The sequence below is a fragment of the Cygnus atratus genome, chromosome 17 (assembly GCF_013377495.2).
Source record: "Cygnus atratus isolate AKBS03 ecotype Queensland, Australia chromosome 17, CAtr_DNAZoo_HiC_assembly, whole genome shotgun sequence".
Classification (NCBI taxonomy): Eukaryota; Metazoa; Chordata; class Aves; order Anseriformes; family Anatidae; genus Cygnus; species Cygnus atratus.
Genome location: NC_066378.1, coordinates 1,753,136 through 1,775,997, shown reverse-complemented (window position 1 = coordinate 1,775,997; position 22,862 = coordinate 1,753,136). Strand labels below are relative to the sequence as shown.

Genomic DNA, 22,862 nt, shown 5'->3' with positions numbered 1-22,862 from the left:
AACAAAAGAGGGGATGGGTCAACATGAGATTGGCATGAACCGACTGAAGAAATCTAATTTCATGTGAAGCTGACCTTGAAAGTAGCACGGTGTGTTAATTACGTATAAAATTCAACAGAGTGGCTTCTTGGAGTTTACAATATGAAGAATGTCCTCGCACTCACCTCGAGGGCAGGGCTCTCAAAATGAGGGTCAGAAATCCCCTTGCTCTAGGTGTCACGCGATTACAATCATCGTTCTTCTATTCACTTGACTAACCTGAAGAGTTTGCTATGTGTATAGATAGAAATGGGTTAGAAAGCTTTGGTAATGGAAGGAAATTGAGATTGAAAGTGTGGTTTCGGAGTTAATTCACCCAGTGTCAATGCGGGCTGCCACTGAAAATCGCATGTGGTCCATGTCCCTGCTCCCAGGGCTGTATTTCCGTTCCCTTGTGCTCAGTCTTGTGATCACGAGATCATGAACTACTGGGATCAGTATTTTTTAACGTGATGGGAAACGAATTATTTCTTTGGGTATATTCATTTTCCATCAGATCACTGAACTTCATTCTAAAAAGTCAATCTTCCTTACCGGTTTTGTCAGCAATTTTTTTATAAATACTTTTGTGCTACAGCAGTTAGCTTGATGAAGCATCACAGTAATACCTAGTAGCAATGTGAATGCGTAGTCATCTTAGAAACAGTTTTAGAAGTTCTTGTACCATTTATCTTGGCAATATCACAGTTTATATCTGATAACCATGATTAAAGCTGAAACCAGCATATTTTTCTTCCACACGGCTTTCCCAAAATTCCCCTAAAAAGGTATGATTCTACTCATGCGTGTAAAAAGCCACAGTAGTATAGGAGAAGTTGTCTTGCAGCTGAGTGCAGTCATTAGAATAAGAAACTTACTCTGTGGTAATTTGAATAGTCTCTGCTGGATTTTGGGATAACGACTGTATTAAAGAGTTTGTTTATAAGCTAGTATCGACATGTACATGGTTATACAGTAAACTCTTGAAACGAATGCATCTAATCAAACCGAAGTGTAAAGAACAGTTTTGTTTACATCACAATGCCTACTAAAACTCTTCATCAGTGCTACTAAGCATGCTTTAAATTTGTAATGAAGCTTATCTTTTTAATTAGCTATGTGTTTCTTTGCTAAGGTAGGTGGCTGCAGAAGGCTGCAGAAGCCAACAGCCAGCCTCTGGCAGCCTGCAGAAATGGTGACGGAGATGTTTAGGGAAACACCTCTGAGGAGGACGTGCCCTAACTCCTCATCGTCCTTTTGGTGGCTGTAGAGCTGACGACTGAGTGTGGAAGCTTATCATTATTGTGAGGCTGGAGAAGGAGATTTGTGTAAATCTTCCTTTTTAAACCAACCTTCTCTTAAATCGTTGGTCTTCACGATAGCAGGATACACTGCAAAGTTAATCCAGTCTGCACCTGTTGCTTAGCCAGCCATCATTTTAAATTTGCTTGAGCACGAGGCTCTTTTTTAACATCTTGCAGATCAAGGACAGTGGTGCATCCCATAATCTGAGAAACACAGAGTGAGAACCGAGGCCTAGAAGATGAAACCAAATGTGGTTGAGGGAGCGGCTGAACCCCTCCTTTCCTGGTATCTTCAAGTCAAGAGCAGATGTTTTTTTACAAGATAAGCTTAACTGAGTACAACATGCATAAAGTACTGCGTCATGCTGGAATCGAGCATGAGCTCGTGTTTTGAATACGAGGGCTGCAATTTTATGGTCCATATGTAGTTGTAAAAACCTCACCATTTTTAAGCCCAAGACAAACAAACTTTTGCAGTTGACTGAATAGTTAATCTTTTAAAATTTATTATTAGATATAATCTCTTACCTTTTTTAACTCTTCTGATATTTTATTGTGGAGTGTGTTTGCTGTTGAAATTTTCTATAATAATACTGCTTTATTTGCCCTATACTATAGGGAATGCTTAATGGATTTCGCTGTTTATTAGCGTGGTGTTTAACGGACTCCCCTCAGGACCCACCCTGGGGTTTGTTCATTAGGACCCGGAGCCGTATAGTTTTCATGGAGTCATTTAAAATGCGGGGCTCGGGAGTTCCAGTTTTTTCTGTCTAGCCTGAACCTGTTTGCTTTGTTTTGAGTTTATATTTAGAGTTTGTATTTACTGAAGTAGAAATAATGGCTGAAGGAGTAGATAATACAGGCTTAGCATCATGCCATAGCCCTGTTCCAGCTCAGAAACATGCCTCTGCACGCTGCGGGATTTTGGACCCATGTGCCAGCCTTTGCAGGCCATTTCTTCCCTGCTCTGGGGACATAAAGGCACTTGCTTTGTTGGCATACTTCCTATTTAACCGAGGTGTCAGACCACTTTCTTCTCATTGTTCTTTTTTCTGCACCAGGCTGGTTTAGTTTCAGAAGGTGTGTACCTGCTGCTCCTTTGCTCTCGGGAGCGCTGTGTGCAATGGGCAGTGCATCAGCGCTTCCTGCTGTGTGCTTGTGCTGTGTTCAGAGTGATAGGTTTAACTTTGTATCTTCTATGTGATGTAAGTAGCCCTGAAATACCTATATTAATTCTTAAAAACAAACAAACAAACAAAAACAAAACAGAAAAACACCTATCTCCACTAAAATAAATAAAAGACACATCTCAAAATCAAATTATAACTCCTGTATTCATCTAGTTCCTAGCAGGGTCAATTACATAAACTTCACGACTGCATACTCTGCAATATTTTCAGGAAATTTGCAGGTGATAAAAGACAGGGGAATGGCTAGATAGTGGTGAGAGCAAGGCGCTAGTACATGGTGATCAGAGCTCTTGGAAGGAAAGGTGCAAAAATATAAGCAGATTGATTCATCCATGGATGTAAAAAGTAAGTCATAAAACAAGGAATTCTACCCTTATGTGAATCCATGTATGAATTCTAATTCATATGCCATAGTTGAAACAAAATTAAGTAAGGAGAGTCTGACAGCCTGTGTTAGAGATCAGAATAAATGATCACAACGATCCCTTGGCTTTTATAACCGATGTATTTGTGCATCACCATCTGCAAATGGCTTGGGAGAAATTGAGGATGATCTAGAAAGATAAACACGTTTTAATTTAATTGATATAAACAGAATGGTGTAACTGCTGCATTTAGACTGGTGCTGTCCCAGCAGTACATTCAGAGATATTTTTTTCAGTATGAATAGAAGGAGGCTGACACGTTTTGAAATAATTTTGTCTTGCAGGAGAATTAGTTGATATGAATTTCCTCTTTTCATAATTACTGTTTGCTTGAGGTTTTCTAATAGCTAAATTCTTATCTTTTAAAAGTTCATTTGTGTTTATGTGCCAAAAGGAAATGAACTCGTCTTCATGGCTATACTTTTCTGTTTTTTCAGATTTTATTAAAAAGTGAAGAAGAGCCTCAAAATACTGCAAGTAAAGACGAGGATTCCTCCTCCTGTCCAGGGCCTGTCATGGTAAGCAAAAATCTTTTATAGAGACTCTTACAGAGCAGGATAGACTAAAATCTAAAAAGCATTAGTGAATTAATGCTTGTGTGTGAGTTGTTGAGCCTGAAGTGTAGTGTTAGACTAAGCTAGGCTAACGCTTTTTTTTTTTCTTAATGTTCATTCAAGGCATTCTTTTTTATAACTTCATTAACCAGGCTGCAGGAAGATCTGTTTCTAATATATTTAGTTGTTTGAGTGCTTGTCTTTGTAAGTTTAGTAACTTCAGTAAGTTACTGATATCTGAATTCTCTAAACAGTCCATCCTGTTTGAACTTTTCATTGGTCATTGATAACTTGCTACGTTGTGAAGAAGGCAGTAAGTGACAGTGCTGAAGTTAACTGTCAAGCTTTGTTTCTCAGGATGAAGAGACTCAGCACAGCCTTGAATGCATCCAGGCTAATCAGATTTTTCCCAGGAAGCAGCTTATCCGAGAGGATGAGAACCTTCAGGTAATCACCACAGTGCTTCTTGCCAGTAGAGATCACGATGTCACTTGTTGAGCTGTGTATTTTCCGGTCTCTCCTGCAGAATTTTCATTTGTGAGTCAGTACAGTAATTGGAGAAACACCTTCTGTTCAAAGACTCGTGTACATTTGGACAGGACAGAGCTTGTGCAGTATGTTGCAGGAGTTTCCTCAGTGTCTGAAAAATACAACCATATACCCATGTCGTAATTTCAAGTGCTTATTCCTGAACTGAGAACCTAGTAATAATCCTTGTCTACCAACACTAGGAAGGTTTTTACTAGGTAGTTTGGAACACGTCATGTTTCAATAAAACAAACAAAAAACTTCCCACCTAACACTGTTATTCAAGTTCTACCATTACTCCTTGTTACAAAGAAGCCAGAAGTCTTACGTTACACAAAATTGATTTTTTTGTTGTTTTCTTTTGTTTTTCCAAAGTTTCTTTTGAAATCAGTTTATTTCAGGTGATATAATCATGTAGACATCCTTATATCAACTGAAGAGGTAGTTTATTTCATTTTAATAGAAAATATTTTAAATTGATTTAAACTAAGTCGTTGCAAAACCAGGTTAGTTTCAAGTTGAGCCCTTAGAAATGTTTCACTCAGCTCAGCTAAATTGGGTTTAAATCTTGTTTTTATTTAAACAGTTGCAGTTTTTACGTGCAACATAATAAGATTGCAATCATAATTTCTTCCCAACCTATAAAACAGTAGTGTGTCATGCATTTTCTTGTTTGCAGCAAGAAATACAAGTCAAAATGTATGATTTGTCCAACTGACTTCCAATGTGTAGCAGTTAGGTCTAAGCTGGTTGTCTGAGCTTGCTTGGTGAAGGGACCAACAGTGTAGAAGGTTATGCATGATTCACTTTAGGATGAATTTAATAACATTATGGAAATTCCATGCATTCCATTAAGTAAGGAGCAAAAGCATAAATCAGGAGGTCAGACTGCTTGCCAAAATGTGAAGATGTTTTGCTCATTTTTTTAATAAAAATTCACTGTTATAACTAACCAAGCACATTGTACTCAGGCAAACTATGAGAAAAAGAGGAATTGTATAACACAGAGGCTGCAATTCCTTCTTAGCAATAATAGCTAGGTTTGAGTTCTCAGCACCGTTTCAATTTGTTCTTTTGTTATTGTGTACTTGAGTAGGTATTTATAGGAGGTATGTGGTTTTGGTAAACGCTTTCTAAAAGATTTCTCTTGCCATTCTGAAGGTCCCGTTCATTGAACTTCATGGTGAGAGTACAGAGTATGTAGGACGAGCAGAGGATGCCATCATTGCACTTTCTAATTACAGACTTCACATCAAATTCAAGGAGTCTGTTGTGAACGTAAGTGTTATTCATGCTACTACAGTAATACAGCTATTTTGAATTCAATCCAAATAGAAGAATTAGGTGACAGTACAGTGATCCTGCCTTTTAAGGTTAGTGGTAATAGAAAATCTCATGGTGATGCTCAAGTCGCATTTTTCATAGAGAACAGATGTGGTTTTAGACATCAAAAGGTGGCTCAGCACCCCTGAAAATGAGGCTCGGTAAGGATACTTCACATCAACTTTATAGTCCCTCTGTAACTGGCTAAGTCTGCCAGACGTTCTCCTAAGCTCTGTATATGGTCAGTAGACAAGCCCAGGGTCTTCCAACGGGCTGTTTGCAGCATCTAAGCTAGGTTCATAGCTTGCTTAGAGAAGCTTCACCAAGAGGATCTGGAAGAGTTTAGCTACTGAAGTTTGATGCCTGAAGGTGAATAGTTTGGGTGCAATCACTAACGTAAGAGATCTGTGAATTTTACCTCCTTGTCAGATGCCTGTGCATTTCTTCATAGAGCTTTACATCCATTCTTAAAAATTGTTACACATTAGCTACTCAAGGTCATAGAGAGAAATTTTATATAAAAATAAATTAAATGGGCATTGTGTAGTCCCTTACAGTGGTATAATGGGCATATGGCAGTCTTACTAGTTACAGTACCAGCTGTGAGCTATATAGAATTCGTTAGGACATTATACATGGCACAGAAGTATTTTTGTAAATATTTACAATAAAACCAGCAAAACAGATCCAAACAATCTAAGCATGTTTTTTCCCCCATGGTGATGGGTTTTTCACCAGTCTCCTTATTTCAAGTCAAGTCCTGCCTCTGGCTAGTTGTGGAGAATTGCAAGGTGTCAGTCATGAATCCTGAGCTGTAAAGTGGTGAGTTAAATGTAAAACACCAAAACTGATGCGTGTTGTTCTAAAGCGGACAAAAGCAAGGGCAACAAAACGTAAGAATTGTCAGGTGCTGTCACATACTTGACTGAGACACATGCAGCACAGCGGTCTGGAACATCAGTGAGATCTCCTGTGCACGTAGCTGTTTTAACTTTTGATGCCACATCTGTCTTAAATTTAAATAGTTCTTTTATTGTTTTGTGCCAGAGCCGAATTATTAATTCTATAAAAACATTGTTTACTGATTGTTTAAAACTAAATCTTCACTGTTTTACGTTGTCTCTAATCATATGGCTCTATTACCTACAGACTTCTGCGTGCCTGTCATTGTTATCATTAATCACATAAAGTGCTCTTTTAGTTCATGAGTTGTCACCATAATGGGCTGAATAGGCATAGCTGCTGGCTAGTGAACATCTGCATACAGCATAATATAAAAAGCACACGTAAAGTACTAGAATTCATGATGGTGCATTTTTTTCAGCAAATAAAGGTATTATTTCTGAACACGGCAACTATTTAAAACGATGGCAGGAAATTTCTGATGGCAATAATTTAATTGGAAATTTAAGGGCTCTTATCTTCCACTGCTGACCATACAAAGGAGATAGTGTATGTGTATATGCAGAGGTAGCATAACTTTACTTTCCTCCTCTTATTCCATAGTCAGTCCTGGATTATGATTTGGGACTTGAAAGTTAATCTGTACGTGCACATGGGGATGGGAGCCAAGGGTCAGCTAGGTGCTGGGATGTCTCAACTGCAGCTCAGCCAGATGCATCCCTCCGTACTGTTGGCAACAAAGGGAAGACTCATTATGAGGAGTGCATTTCATAGGGGTCCTTATCTTTGTTATGAACATGAACTCTAAGGCTGAATTCTGCCAGTAGGCCTGCTACAATAAAACTATTACCATAGTCTTTACTGTTAGCTTATTTATTTTTTAATTCAGAGTCCAACTGTTGTATGAAATTGGCAAGTAGAAGTGACAGTGGAAAGGACTGAATATTTATAAACAAAGAGCCAAGACATGAGAAACAAGCGTAATTATAAAAATCAAGAGTTTGTCCTTGGGAATGCCAGGAAATGACTGAATTACTTTATTAGCTAAGGCACTAATGAATGTACTGCACTTACTGTTGTGTCTGTCCTTAGGATTATTGGAGGATAATTTTTGAAGAATTGCCAATTTAATATTTATGAACAGCAACAAAAATTAATGTTTTCTTAAATAAAATATTATTCGTTTGAGTTCAGGAAAGAAAGCACAAAATTGTGTCAATATTACCATGTTAGTGTTGCTTCACTGACTTTGATGTGCAGTGTTCTGACCTTGTAAGGCCTGAGTAAGAACTCCGTCTGATGTCTCTGAGGTTGTTAGTCTTGCTTTGTATGTCATCATTAGTGAGAAAGATTCAATTAGATAGTGTGGGAGGTAGAGTAGAATATAGATTCTTCTTCTCTAATCATATTTGACCATCACTAATAACTTACTGTGAACTCTCCAGTACTAGAATTCAAGGCAGACAAGATTTGGAATACTTGTAAGGATAAAAAGGTATTTGTAGCAATTAGAAATGATATTTAAATTGCTGAAGTTTGGAATGATAATCACTTTGGTTATTGTTGATCAAACGGTGATTTTCTAAATGAAATCTTCACTGAGTACTTTCTGATCACGTTCATCTCAATTCCTTTCTATTTTTATATCGTTAGACCTATTCAGAAAACACCTGGCTGCCTTTGAGAAGGCCTTTTAAAAAATGTAAATGTGTTTACTAATTGTAGAGACTTGTTTTTTCTTAATTTTCAGTGACTTTTCTAGAAATCAATACCCTAAGGCCGGATGTAGTAACAGCCTTCCCACCTCAGCAGAGAGAGGTGTTTGTGTATAAGAAAGAAGATTGCTAGCAAGCATCTGTATTACAGTACTTGCGAAAAGCGTTTGTTCCCAGTGGTTCCCAGTGGCTGGGTGTGCAGCTGGTCTAGGGAGACACGTCCTCTTGCAGGAGGTGGAATATTCCTGTGCCGTAGCTGTAGAAATGGACCTCCAGGGAAAGCAGAATGCACGCCAACTACTTGTACCTTAATAAGGACAACTGCATGAAAGAAATGGGATCCAGTTAAAAATGGATTCCTAGTCTTTGTTTTTGTACCTCACTGTTCTCTTTTTGTTTGCAATTCAATAGACTGGCTGTCCAAACGATGCTTGTGAAACCTCAGTAAGTAGCACAATGTTGCTAGATCACTTGCTGCACCTGTGCTTGAAAATAAATACATTTAAATGTTGATAATGCTCACCTTGCAACACTGCAGAAAAGGGTTGTATGCATAAGTCCTTTCCATGGATAATTTCCTAGATCTGAGTAGTAATAGGGACGTACTACAAAATGCAAAAACAAAAGATCCCTTAGACCATGCATAAATTGGAGGGATTATGGCATTCAAAAGTGTTGCCTTGTATTTATCCATGGGATTATAATGCAGACTCAACAGTGATATCTCAGTGCACATAACAGGTTTGGTTCCCAGGCTGATCTCTATTGATTGGCGTTCCTTAAGAAAATTTCGAACTTTGCAGCTGATATTTCTGTCTAACCATTTTTCTCTGTGTAAGCTAATTGCATTTATGGGGGAATTAAAATGTTAGTGTATTCCATGAAACCCTGGGTTTGAATGTAGCCTCTTTCAAATAGCAGATTTTGGACACAGGAGGAAAAAAAAAAAGTCATACTGGCAAGATGAGGACGATTTTCAGTCTTTAGGATCTAATGAGTTTTAGCATGAGTTTTCCCTTGGCCCTTAGTGGAAAAATGGTTTATCTGGTTTCTTCCCAGCCTTATATAAGTATTACAGTTGTGGGTCATCTGTGCTGAGCAATAGCTTAGTGTTGTCCCCAGGTCCTGGTTGTCTGACTGTTCACGTTGCATGTGTGTTGGTCCTGAAAGCAGAGAAAGGGACTAAATAATTACCTGCAAGGCAAAACCCGAATGTAACGTAGGCGTAATTAAAAGCAAAATGTGCTTCAGGTACTCCTTGTAGGCTGTATGAACCAGGTTGCACCTGGAAGGATTTGACTCCCTCCATCTACAGGAGTCCTTTAAGGCCTTCTGAGCTGACCTTGCCGCTTCAGTACCTCCATGTTCCATCTTACACCATGCTACAGGATGTACAGCACATAGCCTTGGCCTCGTGCTGTTGAAGTAACCAGTATGTAACAGAACCCTGACATTATTTCTGGCTCTGAACTGGGAAAACAACAAGGAAGTACTAATTCCAGCTCATGACCCCTGGGTGCCACCTGGCATCCAGTAGTCTGAGGCCACGTGGTGTGCAGGGTAGAGAGCAAATTAGATCCTTCAAGAGTACATGTGCCATGAAGCGGCCTGAGCGTGGTCCACGGCATGCCACTTGGCACCGTGGTCGAGGACTGAGCCATGCAATGGGTCCTTTTAGCAGGTTTAAACATAACCTTTCATTTTCTAACTACAGAGGTATATTTCTCTGAACGTGTCTTGTACTGCAGCGAGATGACAGCTCCAGCAATTAAAAATTAAAAGAAAAAATAATTCCAAAAAGGTAAAAAATGGAGTCATAAAATGTTGCTGTTTAAAAATATATATATATTTTTTAAGAAGAGACAAGAGGCATAGTGCAAGAGCATAATATTCTACTGCGATATGGTTGGCCTTTGATAACAGTGCATGTTTATTCTTATAAAAAGCAAAAATGATTGCTTCTCCACTGCTTTATTCAGATAGACACTATTAAATGGGGAAGTGCCTGCAAATAGAATTGATGGCTCTTTCAGGAGCAAACTAAGAGCGCTGGGTGTCTGCCTCGCGGTGTGATTCAGCCTGAAAAACAGAACAATGAAACCGAGAGGTTATTAGTGGGAAAAATGGGAGGACGGAGGCAGATAATTTTACAGAGTTTTATGGGGTAGTAAGAGTAATGGACAGGAAGGAGATTGAAAATTGAAGAGGATCAGAGGATAGATTTTTATGACCAGAAAAGAAAATTTACAAGACTGATGTGAAGGTTGCCCTAAAGAAAGAAACAGCAAATTTTAAGGAAATTGATGGGGAGCCGTGTGTAGATTGTAAAGGGAGAAAAGAATGGCTGCTGAGCGCAGGGCAGATTGGAAGAGAGCAGAACAAAGAATGACTTTGAAAGAAGGAAATTAAAAATAATGCTTTAGTAGTCAGAATGTCGTTAGGGTGCAGATGGGGGAAGAGGAGCTGGAAGTAGACTGCAAGGTGAAGAACCGCTTAAATGAAGTGTGCGTTGGAAGGAATGCAGTAACAGAGGGCTCGGAGAAAAAGAATATTAACAGGTGAAGGAGCATTTGACTTAAAAGTGATGCCCTCTAGAGCCTCAACTCATTTACTAGTGGGAATGTATCTTACTTTCTGCGTTGGTGCGATGTGAGTCAATGGTAGTTTTAAATAATTTATCGGTGTTTGTGGGGCTGTCCAGCCGGGAAGGGAGAATGGAGGATTCTCTAGTGTTAGGTCTGGTCCAGTCCCTTAAATTATTAGACAAAACTATCACAATAATTTTATCTGCCTTGCAGCCTAGAATCAAGTAGGAGAAATAGTGGAAGAAATTACTGGTTAAAAGAAAAAGGCTATAGCACCAGCAGTGCATCTGATCTGCTTGTCTGTAATGCATTTAAATAGTTGGTTAAATCAGTGGCTAAGCCCATCAGCATCTTCAGCGTACCTCTTCTCACCACTCACTTGTTCTGCTAGAGCTGGGTGGCTCTGCAGTCAGTTTTAGCATCCGAGAGGATGCCTGCTCATGTTGCTGGCCATGGAATTGATATCAGATTGTTGGCAATCTCAGAACAGTAACGGGACTGAAAACAGACCGGAATTCAAGTTCCAGCTTTACTTGAATACCCTGACTTCTGGGCTGTCAAGTCAGACTCCATCTCATCTAGTGTCTTTGTGCCTGAATTTGATGTTCTTTACTGGCCTGGTTGCAACAGAAGGACCAGAGGAAAACTTCCCTGGTCCAGCCCAGCTGGCCGTGGGGCTGAGGGTTAGTGCTTCCTCCGGCTCGGGGAGAGTCCTGCGCTGCTGCGTGGCTGGGGGCTGACCAGAGGGTGAGGATTAAGCTCGGGTATTGAGACAATACCTGCCCGTTGTATTTTGGGGATTGTAAGCTCTGTGCAATTACCTGGGCTTTAGCATTTGTAGGATGGCTCTGACTTCTGGGTGAGCAGGGATAGCTGAGGTGCAGCCGCGAGCCGTGTGCCTGCCTCCAAGAGACAGAATTATGACCGTTCTCTTGGGCCCAGCATTTACCATTAGCTCTCTAGGCATCTTCATGCTCAGAATGAGTTTTCGTGTGGTTCTTGTTTCTGAGGCGTCTCTTTCCCCCGTCTGCTGTTTTTAATTCCATTTCCTTTGATCATTCCACTCAAATCGGGTACTTGTTAAGCGTCGTGATGCCTGAGAAGCAGCAGTCTTGGCTCCACACCCCAGATCCTTGACTGAAGGTAATCTTCAAGGACTTGTGCCCAGAGTCATGTGGAAAGGCACTGGTAGAGCAGGGTCTTAGAGCCATCTTGTAAGCCCCAAGCCCGAACCTAAACTGACGGATCGTACCCCACTGATGACAAGATAAGAGAATTTGAATGTTTTATCTGATAGCCTTTGTTGTACTGAGGGATCCCAGTGGCAGAGTTTTTCTTGCTTTGTGTAATGTTCAATATAATCTCTAATAAACATTTCAAACAATTTTACACTGTTTATTGTAAATATTAGCTAAATTCTATAACTGTGTTTGGAATTTAGGCAATTATTTCTGAGGTAGTTGAATACTAACTCTTATTCATTTCAGACCACAATGTACATTTGCCTGCCTCGGGTAACGGTCCAAAATATTAATGAAACTAATATTTTCATTGTGTGGTCTCTTGCTTCTCATCTTTAAAGGTACTTGCATGTGCTTACATGTTTTGCCTGATCAAGCTTCTGCCAGTTACATATGCCATAAAACATTAGAAGTGCATATAACTACACCTTTAAAACTGAATGATTCAGCTTTATTACTCTAAATACAGCTGCTTTGATGACAGGAATTAATCTACACAGGGCTAATGATTTTCCCCAAAGAAGAGATATGGAATATGTCCACATAACAAGCATCTGCAGCAGTCTGTTAAGGGGGAATCTTACATAGTGTTTTGTTTTCAACACCAATAGCTAAAATTACATTTCCTAAACCTCTAAATTTGGACCAACGAAAGAGAAAGATGCTTCCAGGAGAGAGGAGCTTGTGGGTTTCTGCTGCTTTTTCTACCTTTGCATATGTTACCAGTGCTGCAGCCCTCTCCCTGATTTAATCTGTAATCTCAGGTGTTTTCATGGGATCCCTTAAGGTTCTTGGGCTATACAGCAGTGGAGCTAGCAACTTTACTGGTCTGTGGTACCATACTTCAGAGCTTTTGAAGTAGCTATACTTAGTTTTTGTTGCTTTTCTCTCTCTTTTCTGTCTCCACATAGTCCTTATGAGATATGCCAAGAAATTACAATGTTAATGCCATTTGGAATTAAATCATATAATCTTTTTAATTGCAGGTTCCATTGCAGCTTATAGAAAGTGTTGAGTGCCGTGACATATTTCAACTCCATTTGACTTGCAAAGACTGCAAAGTTATAAGGTATGAATAGGCCAAATGCTGAATGGGCTGTGACTTTGCCTTCCACGTGCTGTGAACAGCTGAGACATTCTAAGGACTGTCTTTGTGTATCATAGCTGGCCATTTTTGTAAAGAGGATGGGATTAAGGTGGCATGCATTTTATTTGGAAGTTAATCTTAGTCTCACTGTTTTTTCCCTGATTTACAATGAATGCAGTACTAGTTATAAGACACAGAACTAGATAAAACAGCTGAAACACATGCTTCTTAGAAAAAAGGTGTTAAGATTTGGGGTTGAAGGTTGGGGTTTAGGGTATGGGCTTGTGCAGTTCTACCTGAAACCATCAGACAGGATAGCATCAGCCACCTCGGGTTTTTAGCTGTTGTCAGAGTGCAGAGACTATCCTTAAGACACAAGAAGCCTGTGGAAAAAGAAAGTCTGGGAATAAGGTAAAGCCAGGTCTGCAACCCACCTCGGTGGACAGCAAAGTAGCTGTCATGTGGAAAGGAGTGTTAATATGTTTCTGTCCTTTGGCGTTCTTCAGTGTCTGCCCCTGGGTTCTCTGAACTTCACTATTTCTTACTTTTCTGCTGGATAAATTAATTTTGATCTATAAACTTTAATTAACAAGAAAGGAACACTTCTTTTTGATTAAATGTTTGCTGGCAGTACCTTTCGTATAATGAAATGCGCTCCAGTCACATCTGAGCACTCAGAATGTTTAACAGGCCAGCTGCTTCCTGAAATGCTGTATTCTGATGAGGTCTGATTTTACTTTAGAAGTAATATTTAGTTTAATTTGAATTAAATATTTAACTTCCTCTTAACTTATAGCTCTTGACATTTAAAAAAGTCACTCTTCCTATCTACATTAATTTGTTAATTCTCTTCAATTGTACAATGAATACAAATTATTTGTATTTATGTCCTCTTTTATGAATTTCCAATCAAAATTGCCGTTCTGAGAATCAGGATTTGATGAAAATGACCACTGGAAATCATGAAGTGTGGGCTCACGATCCCAAAACTGGAACATGTGCACATTATGTTTCCTGAACAAAGCAGTTTGTGTTTTGAATAATTGGGCTCAAATGAAGATAGTGTTGAAAATGACTAATATCAACTTTAAAACAATTTAGAAAGAAAATGGGATACTTAGGGTGAGATGCATCTTGTCTAACTGCAGACACTTAATAGACAATTAACCAGTCTGAGCTAGTAGTGTAGGCTCACTTTATAGTCAGTGATGAGAAATAAAAGCTTCCGGGCTGCACTTCCTCGCAGCTATTTTAGATATGTTTCATAAGAGAGCAGGAGCTGCACGTGTCTTCTTCCTTCCACTTGCCTGACTTTTAGATATTTACAGGTAGGGATAATAAATCCTGCCCTTAGAGAATACAGATGCTGTCATTAATGATGAATGTAGTTGAAACCAGACTGAGCTGAATGCAAATATTTGGTTAATATTTTATAACTATAAAATCTTGAAGAAATCTGTCAGGGAAAAGTAAAAATAAATCACTGCACTGCTTTCCACCCTTTATTCCAAAGGGGCCAGAAATCCTCTTTGAAAAGACAAGCCAATGCCATTTAATATACTGCTTTGAAGATTATTTTCTCCTGTGCAGGGAATGTTCTTGCTCGTTGTTGTTAGTTTGTAATGTTAGGCAATGCTCAGAGTCAAAAACGTTTTTTCTGCTTACCATCAAGGCCAGGAAAGAGAATCTTAACATGTATGGTAGGGGAATAAGGTAAGATTTCACATACCGGCGTTTGTCCCCATTGTTCTCAAATTAAGTATATCATTCAGATGGATCTTTGTTCTAGATTTGGTGAGAAATGCATTCTTGCTTGCAGGAATGTGATAGATTATAATGTATGCGGTGGTTTTGTGAGTTAGTTTCCATCTGGGACCACCCTTCAGCAAGACGACATAACGCAGTTCTGTTTTGTGTGAAAGCTGCACGCTGAGCTCAGGGATGCTTGCCATGATTTTAAACTAGCCATACCCATAAACATCTTCCTTCCATGACTAGTAAGGCATGCTGTTGGTTTATTTGCAGTCACAGAATATTGCTTTCATGCTTGCAGTTTAATTTGAATCCTTAGGTATTTATTTCTGTTCTAGTACCCTAAGGTTTCATTTTTACTATCCACTAGAACATACACAGAAGTAGAACTAAATTATCAATAAGATGGTTGTTCTCATTTTTAGCTTTCACAGGGGTTTTTGCAGTCAGCCAGACCTTATAATGTGGCACCCATTACTGACAATTAATAGATAAATGTTGCTTTCTGTGGCAGGTGTCAGTTCTCTACTTTTGAGCAGTGTCAAGATTGGCTGAAGCGTCTGAACAATGCCATCCGCCCTCCTTCAAAGATAGAAGACCTTTTCTCATTTGCCTATCATGCTTGGTGCATGGAGGTGTATGCTAGTGAAAAGGAACAGCATGGAGACTTGTGTCGGCCAGGTACGTGGAAGCACTTTGAGGACCATCACACATGATTTGAATAGGAACTGCCTGCTTGTTGCTGAAATCCAGTACTTTCCAAAAAAATTATGAACAATTCAGTTTTTCTGTTTAAATTGTATGAGAAAAATTCTCATATGGACTTTTTTTACATTAGTTCTTGCACTTCTTCCTTGGTTATATAGTATACCTTCACTTTCAGCAAGGTGTTCTTTAATGTCTCACATGTCTGACTCTGCACAGTCTGAATTTTGTCCTGTCTGAACAAATGGGAGATTAGCTCCCACCACAGCTACTTTGGGATCAAAAAGCTATGCAAAACACTCCCTGAATGGCCTGGGGAAATTAATGTGGTGGGTCTAATTTAGTCAGTCATGTATAATACTAATAACATTTTGTTCACCAGGGCAGCAACTTTCGTTCTAAACATTTTGTATGGACTGTGCCCATGTTTTTATAGTCATTGCCTACAACAGTGGTCTTCAAGGTGGATGTTCAGCAGTAGGAGGTGCAGGAGAAAGACGCCTCTGAGCCGTTTCTGAGGTTCACAACTGCAAGACAGTGACCTATTTTTAGTGAAATATCATCCACACTGGAAAGTTTGAGAAGTCCACAAGTAAATAAAATCTAAAAATTGCTACGCTGGTGGTTATAGCATTTGTTTGAATCTGAGGCAATCTGTGTTCTGGGCCCTCTCCAGTCTGAGGCCCTCTGCATCTATAATCCACGTATCTGAGAAAAATGCCCTAATTATAGGAGTTTCGTTAACAGAGGAATGACGATGTGGTTCTACCCCTGTTACTGAAGCTGGTGTGCGGTTTAGCAAAGACTGTAATTTCCTTGAAGCCTGAGGAAGAGCAGTCAACAGGTAGCACACAAGTGGGAGGAGGCGTTACTTGGTTCTGCTTCCTGTTCCTGCACTTTACGTGCTTCGTTAGCAGTTGCTGAAAAAGAAAAATCCTCAGAGCAGAATTTTAAATTCTTATCTTTCCCCTCCAAAGTAAATTTGCTAACTGGAAGACAGCAGGAGTTTAGATGGTTTACTAAGTCTCCTTGTGGGTCTTCAGACAGGATTCAGCCTAGCACTGAGTTACATGAAGCAACATTTACTTTGTGATTAACTTTTATCAAATAACTTTTTGTTCTTGGGGATGTATCCATGAAATTTATATGTAGTAACTTTTTCTCCCCTGGAGGGTACTTCTGGTGGTAGATATTTTCCTCCTATAAAGAGTTAAGTTATAGTTAAAATGAATCTATGGGAATGTAATTAATCCAAGACATTGGATTTATTTATTTATTGTACTTCAAAGCAGCGCAGTGTTTGATAGATATGGACACAAATAGTAATTGCTTCAAAATCTAAATACCAACTTCTGTGAAAAAAATTGTAAAGCGTTAACCATATCTGTAATGGCAGATTAGCACCATGGCTCACATGACCAGTGTTTATCATCACAAGTCCACAACACGTATAGCTTGCTTTTTCTCTGATTTTGAGAGTCGGTTGGGCATGCTTAGGAACTTAAAGATTATTCACCTTGGCTCAAAGTCCTCTTAAGTAAAATATCTCCATTTGGGGAAGAACAGACGAAATGTTAAGGCTAGGGTTTCACTTCTCAGAGAGAATCTGGGATTTCTTGATGTACAGAGTAGCTGAAAATTAGAGGGAGGAAGGGAGAAATCAAACGTCGTATTTCATTTTCATGTAGTTTCATGTGTTCCTCTAAAACACATCAGCAGTGTGCATCAGCAGTACTGCTGATTGGGGATAGTTCTAGGATTCTCATCTGCTATCCAGAAAATTTCTTCAGCATGTATTACAAGTTTTAGTGACTGTTCCAAACAGCAGCTGACACTGAATGAAGCCCCTCCTCAGTACTGCAAGGAACACGTTGCTCTTCCCACAGAACGTTTAAGGACAGTAATAAAAGTTGTTGCGAAGAGGAGCACGGCAGAGGTTGTTGCCTGGCTAGAATGCTGTGTCCCAGTTCACTTCTGCACTTGAGAAATCAAAGGCCTGTCCTCACAGAGGGCTGCCAAACAGCTGCTGCAAAGCAAGGACTCAAGTAGCTCCTACACTTCAGGATGTTAAAGTCTAGGTGGCTAAAATATAATAAATTCAAGCTCACGCAGGGAATAAGAGCTCATGTGAGAAGTGGGGAAATGTTGGCAAGCTCCAGTCTGATTGACCTGGCGATAGGGAAGGGGAAGCAGAACGGCAGCGCCTCTGTGTGACTGACACTAACCCTCTGCAAAGTCACAGCCCGGGAGGCAGAACTGTCTCGTCTTTTCTTTCTTTCTTTCTTTTTTTTTTTAAACCGTTTTACCAGTGACACGATGTAAAGGAAGTGGTGATGGTCAGGCAGGTCCATTGGTTTACCACCGTGAGCCTTGAAGAATGAATGCTCTCTCTTTGCATGGTGCCATTCTCCCGTTTTAACTTCAAAATAGCGTAAGAAAAACAAACTTATTACACTTCCCTAAGGCAGATCGCACACGCATGTCTTGAATTGCAGAGAACCATTTTCAGTGTATGATCTGACTTGTAGAAATGAAGAATGTTGTAGCTTCTCTTTCACAGTTAATTTCACAGTCCTGTAGTTAAGCCGTAATCTTTACTCTTAGTTTACCTATTTCTCTATATTTATCTCTAATTGTTTGGTAATATCACAAAAATGTTGGACATGTACATTTACATCCTTAGAGATACATGTCTCTGTGTATCTCATGTATTTAAAGGCACTAAGGGTTGTCTGAAATATAACAGAAAGATGTAATACTTAAAGCATTATTTTTTCAGTAGATTTTCCCCCCATTGATTGGTACTTTGCCTCATGATTTAGTAATAAAATAATTTAAAGAGACAGGCAACAGACAGACTTACAGATGATTTTATCTAGTGTTGCTCATTAAAGTTCATTAAAGTTGTTGCATTTCTTAGCACTGTGAACCTGGAAATTTTGTACAAGTTTTCCTCTGTTACACTTGGAGTACTTTCTAATTCTCCATACTCTCTCTGTCAGAATAATTTTTCCTTATTGTCATTGTATATTTTTCAGCTATAGTTTGGTACTTCTTCGAAAGCATCCAGGAGAAGAAAAAGGAGCCCATTCCATTGCCTTTAATATACTAAACCTTGTGACTGATATTTGTCTAACAATTGTTTATGCATTTGATCTTCATATCTCCACTGTGACTCATGGTGGAATAATCTCCAGTTTAGAGATGGAAAACTGAGATGCGGACTAAATCACAGGGCTTGCCTACTGTCATATAGGAAGCCTGTGGCTGACATTGCATGCTAAATGAGGACTGCCCAAGTTTCAGACCATATTCTGTATACTACTCCTTCACGTATCAGTCAGACCAGAGCTTCACGTTCTTCTCATTGATAGAAAATTCTGAATTTCAGAAAAAAAAACTGCTAGCATTTTCCCACTAAGGCTGCTGATGGATCTAAATTGTTCTCGTTTTTGCTGATATGGTTGGTTCTGGTCTATGGCGTTGTTTTTTTTTATATGAATATACAGAGGACAGCCATTTGGGGGAAAAAATTGGAGAGCTGGTCAGGGAGAGCCATCAGTACAAGCTGTGGTACTCTTGCTTGATTTTCAGATAGGGTTATGAGACGTAGACTGGTTTTGAACTTTTCTTTCCTCTTTTCAGTTTTTAGTAAGTATGAGTGCAGTGATGTCTTTCTCTGTTTTGAAATATTATCAAAATTTCTCTTATTTCACCTTTATTTTTTCTGTCTGCTTTTGATACCCAGGAGAACATGTAACTTCAAGGTTTAAAATGAAGTGGAGAGGATGGGTTTTGATATGAACAATGCCTGGAGGATTTCCAACATCAATGAGAAGTACAAGTAAGTTACATGGGCTGCTGGTTCACAGCCAAATATCTTCTCAAAACACCAATTTTGTTATAGCGGATTACTGGAACTTTTTCCAAGTTCTGCAGTTCATAATAAGGGACAACTAGAATTATGAGGGTGTTTTTTAGTTTTTTGTTTTGCTACTCTGTAGCATAGATGTGCTTTTAAAGTACTATTTAATGTTTTGTTAGCGGTTACAATTTTGTAGGCTTAGAAATACCAGATTTTGATGTGCTTGCTGAAAGACTCCTTAGAGAATAAACATTCTAACGCAAGAAAGGGAAGCCGTAAGAAGTCAGCGAAGAGTAGAGTTACATTGAAATTTTAAAAACATTTTACATGTCTTGTTCTTTAGCTTAAGACAAAGGCTTGTGGGGGAAAAAAATGTTGGTTTGGATGAGTCAAGCTCATAGACCCTGAAAATAAGAGTAAAACACTTTTTCTGATCCTGAGAGCACAGATAAATATCCCCTCTGTCTACTGGGTGAGGGAAAGGTGTTCCTCCATTCATGGTTGGTAGGACAGTGTACTGCCTGACCCCTGATGCAATTCAGTGCAAAAGCAGCAGTAACACTTCATAATGAAACATGTTTCATTGCATTGTCTTTGGAGGATAATGACTTGGAGTTGGTGGCACTACAAGAAGAATATTTGTCTTGTCTCTAAAAATGGAGGGAAGAAAAAAGAGCTATTCCTTACATATTTAATACTAGAGAAAAAGAAAGAAGACTTCAATGTCATGTGGAAGCAGAATGATATAAACGTACTCCTTTCGTTCTAGTGGCCAGGACTTGAGAAAAGATTATTTTTTCAGCATGATTGATAGATTTTTGTGAATAGTCTTAGACGTGCTCAAGTCCGTCCTCGTGCAGTGATCTCTTTTTAAGTGCTTCTACTTCTTGTAACTTCGTTGTTAGAATATGGTTTCTTTTTTTAGTAAAACAGAACGGGTATTAACATATTCTTTGAAGTTTTAAAGGATTTTCTCCAAGTAGTGTATTTATTTTCGAATGAACTGTAAAAAGTATTGTGGTCTACTGGCCGGAATGATGATCTAGTTAGAACTGGCAACACACAAAGTTAATTCTTGTTATTCTTGTTTCCCATTTTCCCATTTCTTTTACTTGGGTTTTGCTAGAAGACCTTTTTTCTTTCTCTTTTTCTTTTTCTTTTTCTTTTTCTTTTTCTTTTTCTTTTTCTTTTTCTTTTTCTTTTTCTTTTTCTTTTTCTTTTTCTTTTTCTTTTTCTTTTTCTTTTTCTTTTTCTTTTTCTTTTTCTTTTTCTTTTTTTCATAGGAAGAACAGCCAAAATGGAGGACATTTCATTATTTCAGAATTCAGTTCTGTTAGAATTTATAACCTTGACATTATGGCCTATTCTTAACATTTCCCCCAGACCAGTTGGTGAGGCAAGGAAAACTATTTTTGCACAGTCTCAGAACTGTGACATTCAATCCAGATGTGAGGTTGTGTTTATCTGTACAATAGGGTGATTCTGTACATTTTGTTGCATTTTTGCCGTGGGTATGAGCTAGTTTATTATTCAGCAATATATTGCAGTCACTACTGACTTCTTGCCCTGTTCTCTTCGGCAGTCATGACCTCCTTACTTGAATTGTGGAGTAGGAGATGGATCAAGTATAAGAAAGTTCCAGTTAACCAGTCAAACATAAGCCAGTGCACTCAGATTCCTGCCTTCAGGGAGGGTTGATCAGCTAATATAATTATTCACGCTTTATACAAGTTCCTTGTCTTGAATCCAGTAGCCCAGGTGGCTCTTCTATGTTTTGTGCCCCAGAAATTGAGTGGTTTATTCTTTAGCATGGAGAGATGTGGAATTTCTTTTCTGTGGTCCAGTTTATTTCAGCTGATGGAGTTAAAAATCACCTACGTACAAATTCCCCAAGAAAACACAAACATGAATTTTCTGATCCTGAAATGCACTTACGTACCTTGCTGTTCATAGTGCTTTTTATATATGCTAAGGAGAAGCTTATTGACATACAATCAAACAGGAGCTATAACAAAATAGCTTGCTGAGATGAACAACTGTCAGGTTGCTTTTACTGCTTTTTTTTTTGTTTGTGTTGTCTAGAAGGTGTGTAACTGCTCTGTATCTCCTACATTCAACCCTTTGCACCACTTCTCTCACAGGCTCTGTGGCAGTTACCCACAGGAAATCATAGTTCCCGCCTGGATCACGGATAAAGAGCTGGAGAGCGTGGCAAGCTTTCGATCCTGGAAGCGCATCCCTGCTGTTGTGTACAGGTGAGCAGGTGGAACAGCCTTCACCGGTCTGCGCCTGAGGTGTTCCAGCAAATAAAAGCTGAAATAACGGGGAACTGGGGATCTTGGTTTGTCATGAAAGGTGTTGAGGCTCCTGTGGGCCACAGATGTCCACTCACCAAGCCTGACAGACTTCACCAAAAGTGTTATAGATATTTTAAATTAATAATGTATTCAAAGTAACGAGAGTACTTTGCATCTTGACGTGTTTTTGCATGTATAATGTGAGGCAGAGGGATGCTTCATGAAAGCCCAAGGCCTTGCAGGGTGGAGTTTGGGAACTTGGGAAGAGGCAACACAACCTGGTGCAGTCCCCTCTGTGCTTCTTTCTGGAGCGGTACCAAACTGATCTGCTCACTGATCCACCCTGGGATTCTGTCCGGGCTCAGATCCTGCTGCTCCACTCCAGTAGGATCCCAGAGGTGGCGTAGTGCAGATGAGGAGGAGATCAGGACCATGGAACAAAATACAAAGCATCCTAACGGTTCAGGTAGCAAACAAGGATGACAGGGATCCCTCATGAGAAAAAGTTCAGGCTTGTGTTTAACTGACAGCAAAGTATGACATGTTAGGCTTGGTGGTTTGGGGCCTTTGTCTCTACATTTGCTACTTGTGTACATACATTGCTTTATACCTATTTAAATCTCCAAGAATGTGTGACATAGCAGCATGTATTGGCACTTGTCAAGCCGTGTGTGAAGTGAGACTGGCTACACAGTCAGTCAGTGAATAACGGTTTGTATCTTCTAACTCCAAATACGTGTTGTGGGAGCACTCAGCTTTGCATGTCCTGCAAGTCATTCTTAGGGCAGCACCTGAGTTAAGATTGTTATATTTTTTAAAATATGAAAATGAAAAAATGTAAGGTGAAGAAATGAACAGAAGTGAAAAAATGGTAAGTAGCATCTCTGGCTAGGTACTCTGGCCACTTTTCTCTACTTCTCACCTAGCCATATGGAAGAACCACACAACAGAGAAGCACAAAGAAACCAATACTCAGATTGTGCAGTATAAGCAAGGACAAATCCTAAAATGATTTAAGGGAGATCTAAAACTCAATTTACAAGAGGTGTTAGCTTCATCTGCATATTGTAAATAGTTTTAATCAGGCAGTCATTTCCTTAGAGTGAGTCCGGCTCTGCATAAGAAAATTGCTTTTCTGAGATACTAGTTTTTGGCAGCTTCTTTAGTAAGAAATATATTTCAGAATTGTTTCTCAAATATTCTGGGACCTGTCTTTAATACCTTGGCCACTTTTCTGGTGTGCTTATCCTCCCATAAGCATTCAAAATCACTTTAAAAATCAGATGACAAAGGGATTAAAAAGATAATGAATACTGATAATTCCATTAAGTCTGCCCAGTCATCCATTTGTTCTAAAGAGAGAGAAAGCA

At 39.2% G+C, this 22,862-nt stretch overlaps 1 protein-coding gene across 1 annotated transcript in view; it reads left to right on the top strand.

Moving 5' to 3' along the window:
- MTMR3 (myotubularin related protein 3) overlaps positions 1-22,862 on the top strand; it is an 84,335-nt gene that overhangs the window by 32,087 nt on the left and 29,386 nt on the right. The window contains 8 exon segments of the mRNA XM_050714166.1: positions 3,375-3,455; positions 3,849-3,938; positions 5,181-5,297; positions 12,773-12,855; positions 15,140-15,306; positions 19,079-19,099; positions 19,102-19,174; positions 21,337-21,450. Coding sequence (XP_050570123.1) covers positions 3,453-3,455; positions 3,849-3,938; positions 5,181-5,297; positions 12,773-12,855; positions 15,140-15,306; positions 19,079-19,099; positions 19,102-19,174; positions 21,337-21,450 — 668 coding nt within the window. The 5' untranslated portion in view covers positions 3,375-3,452.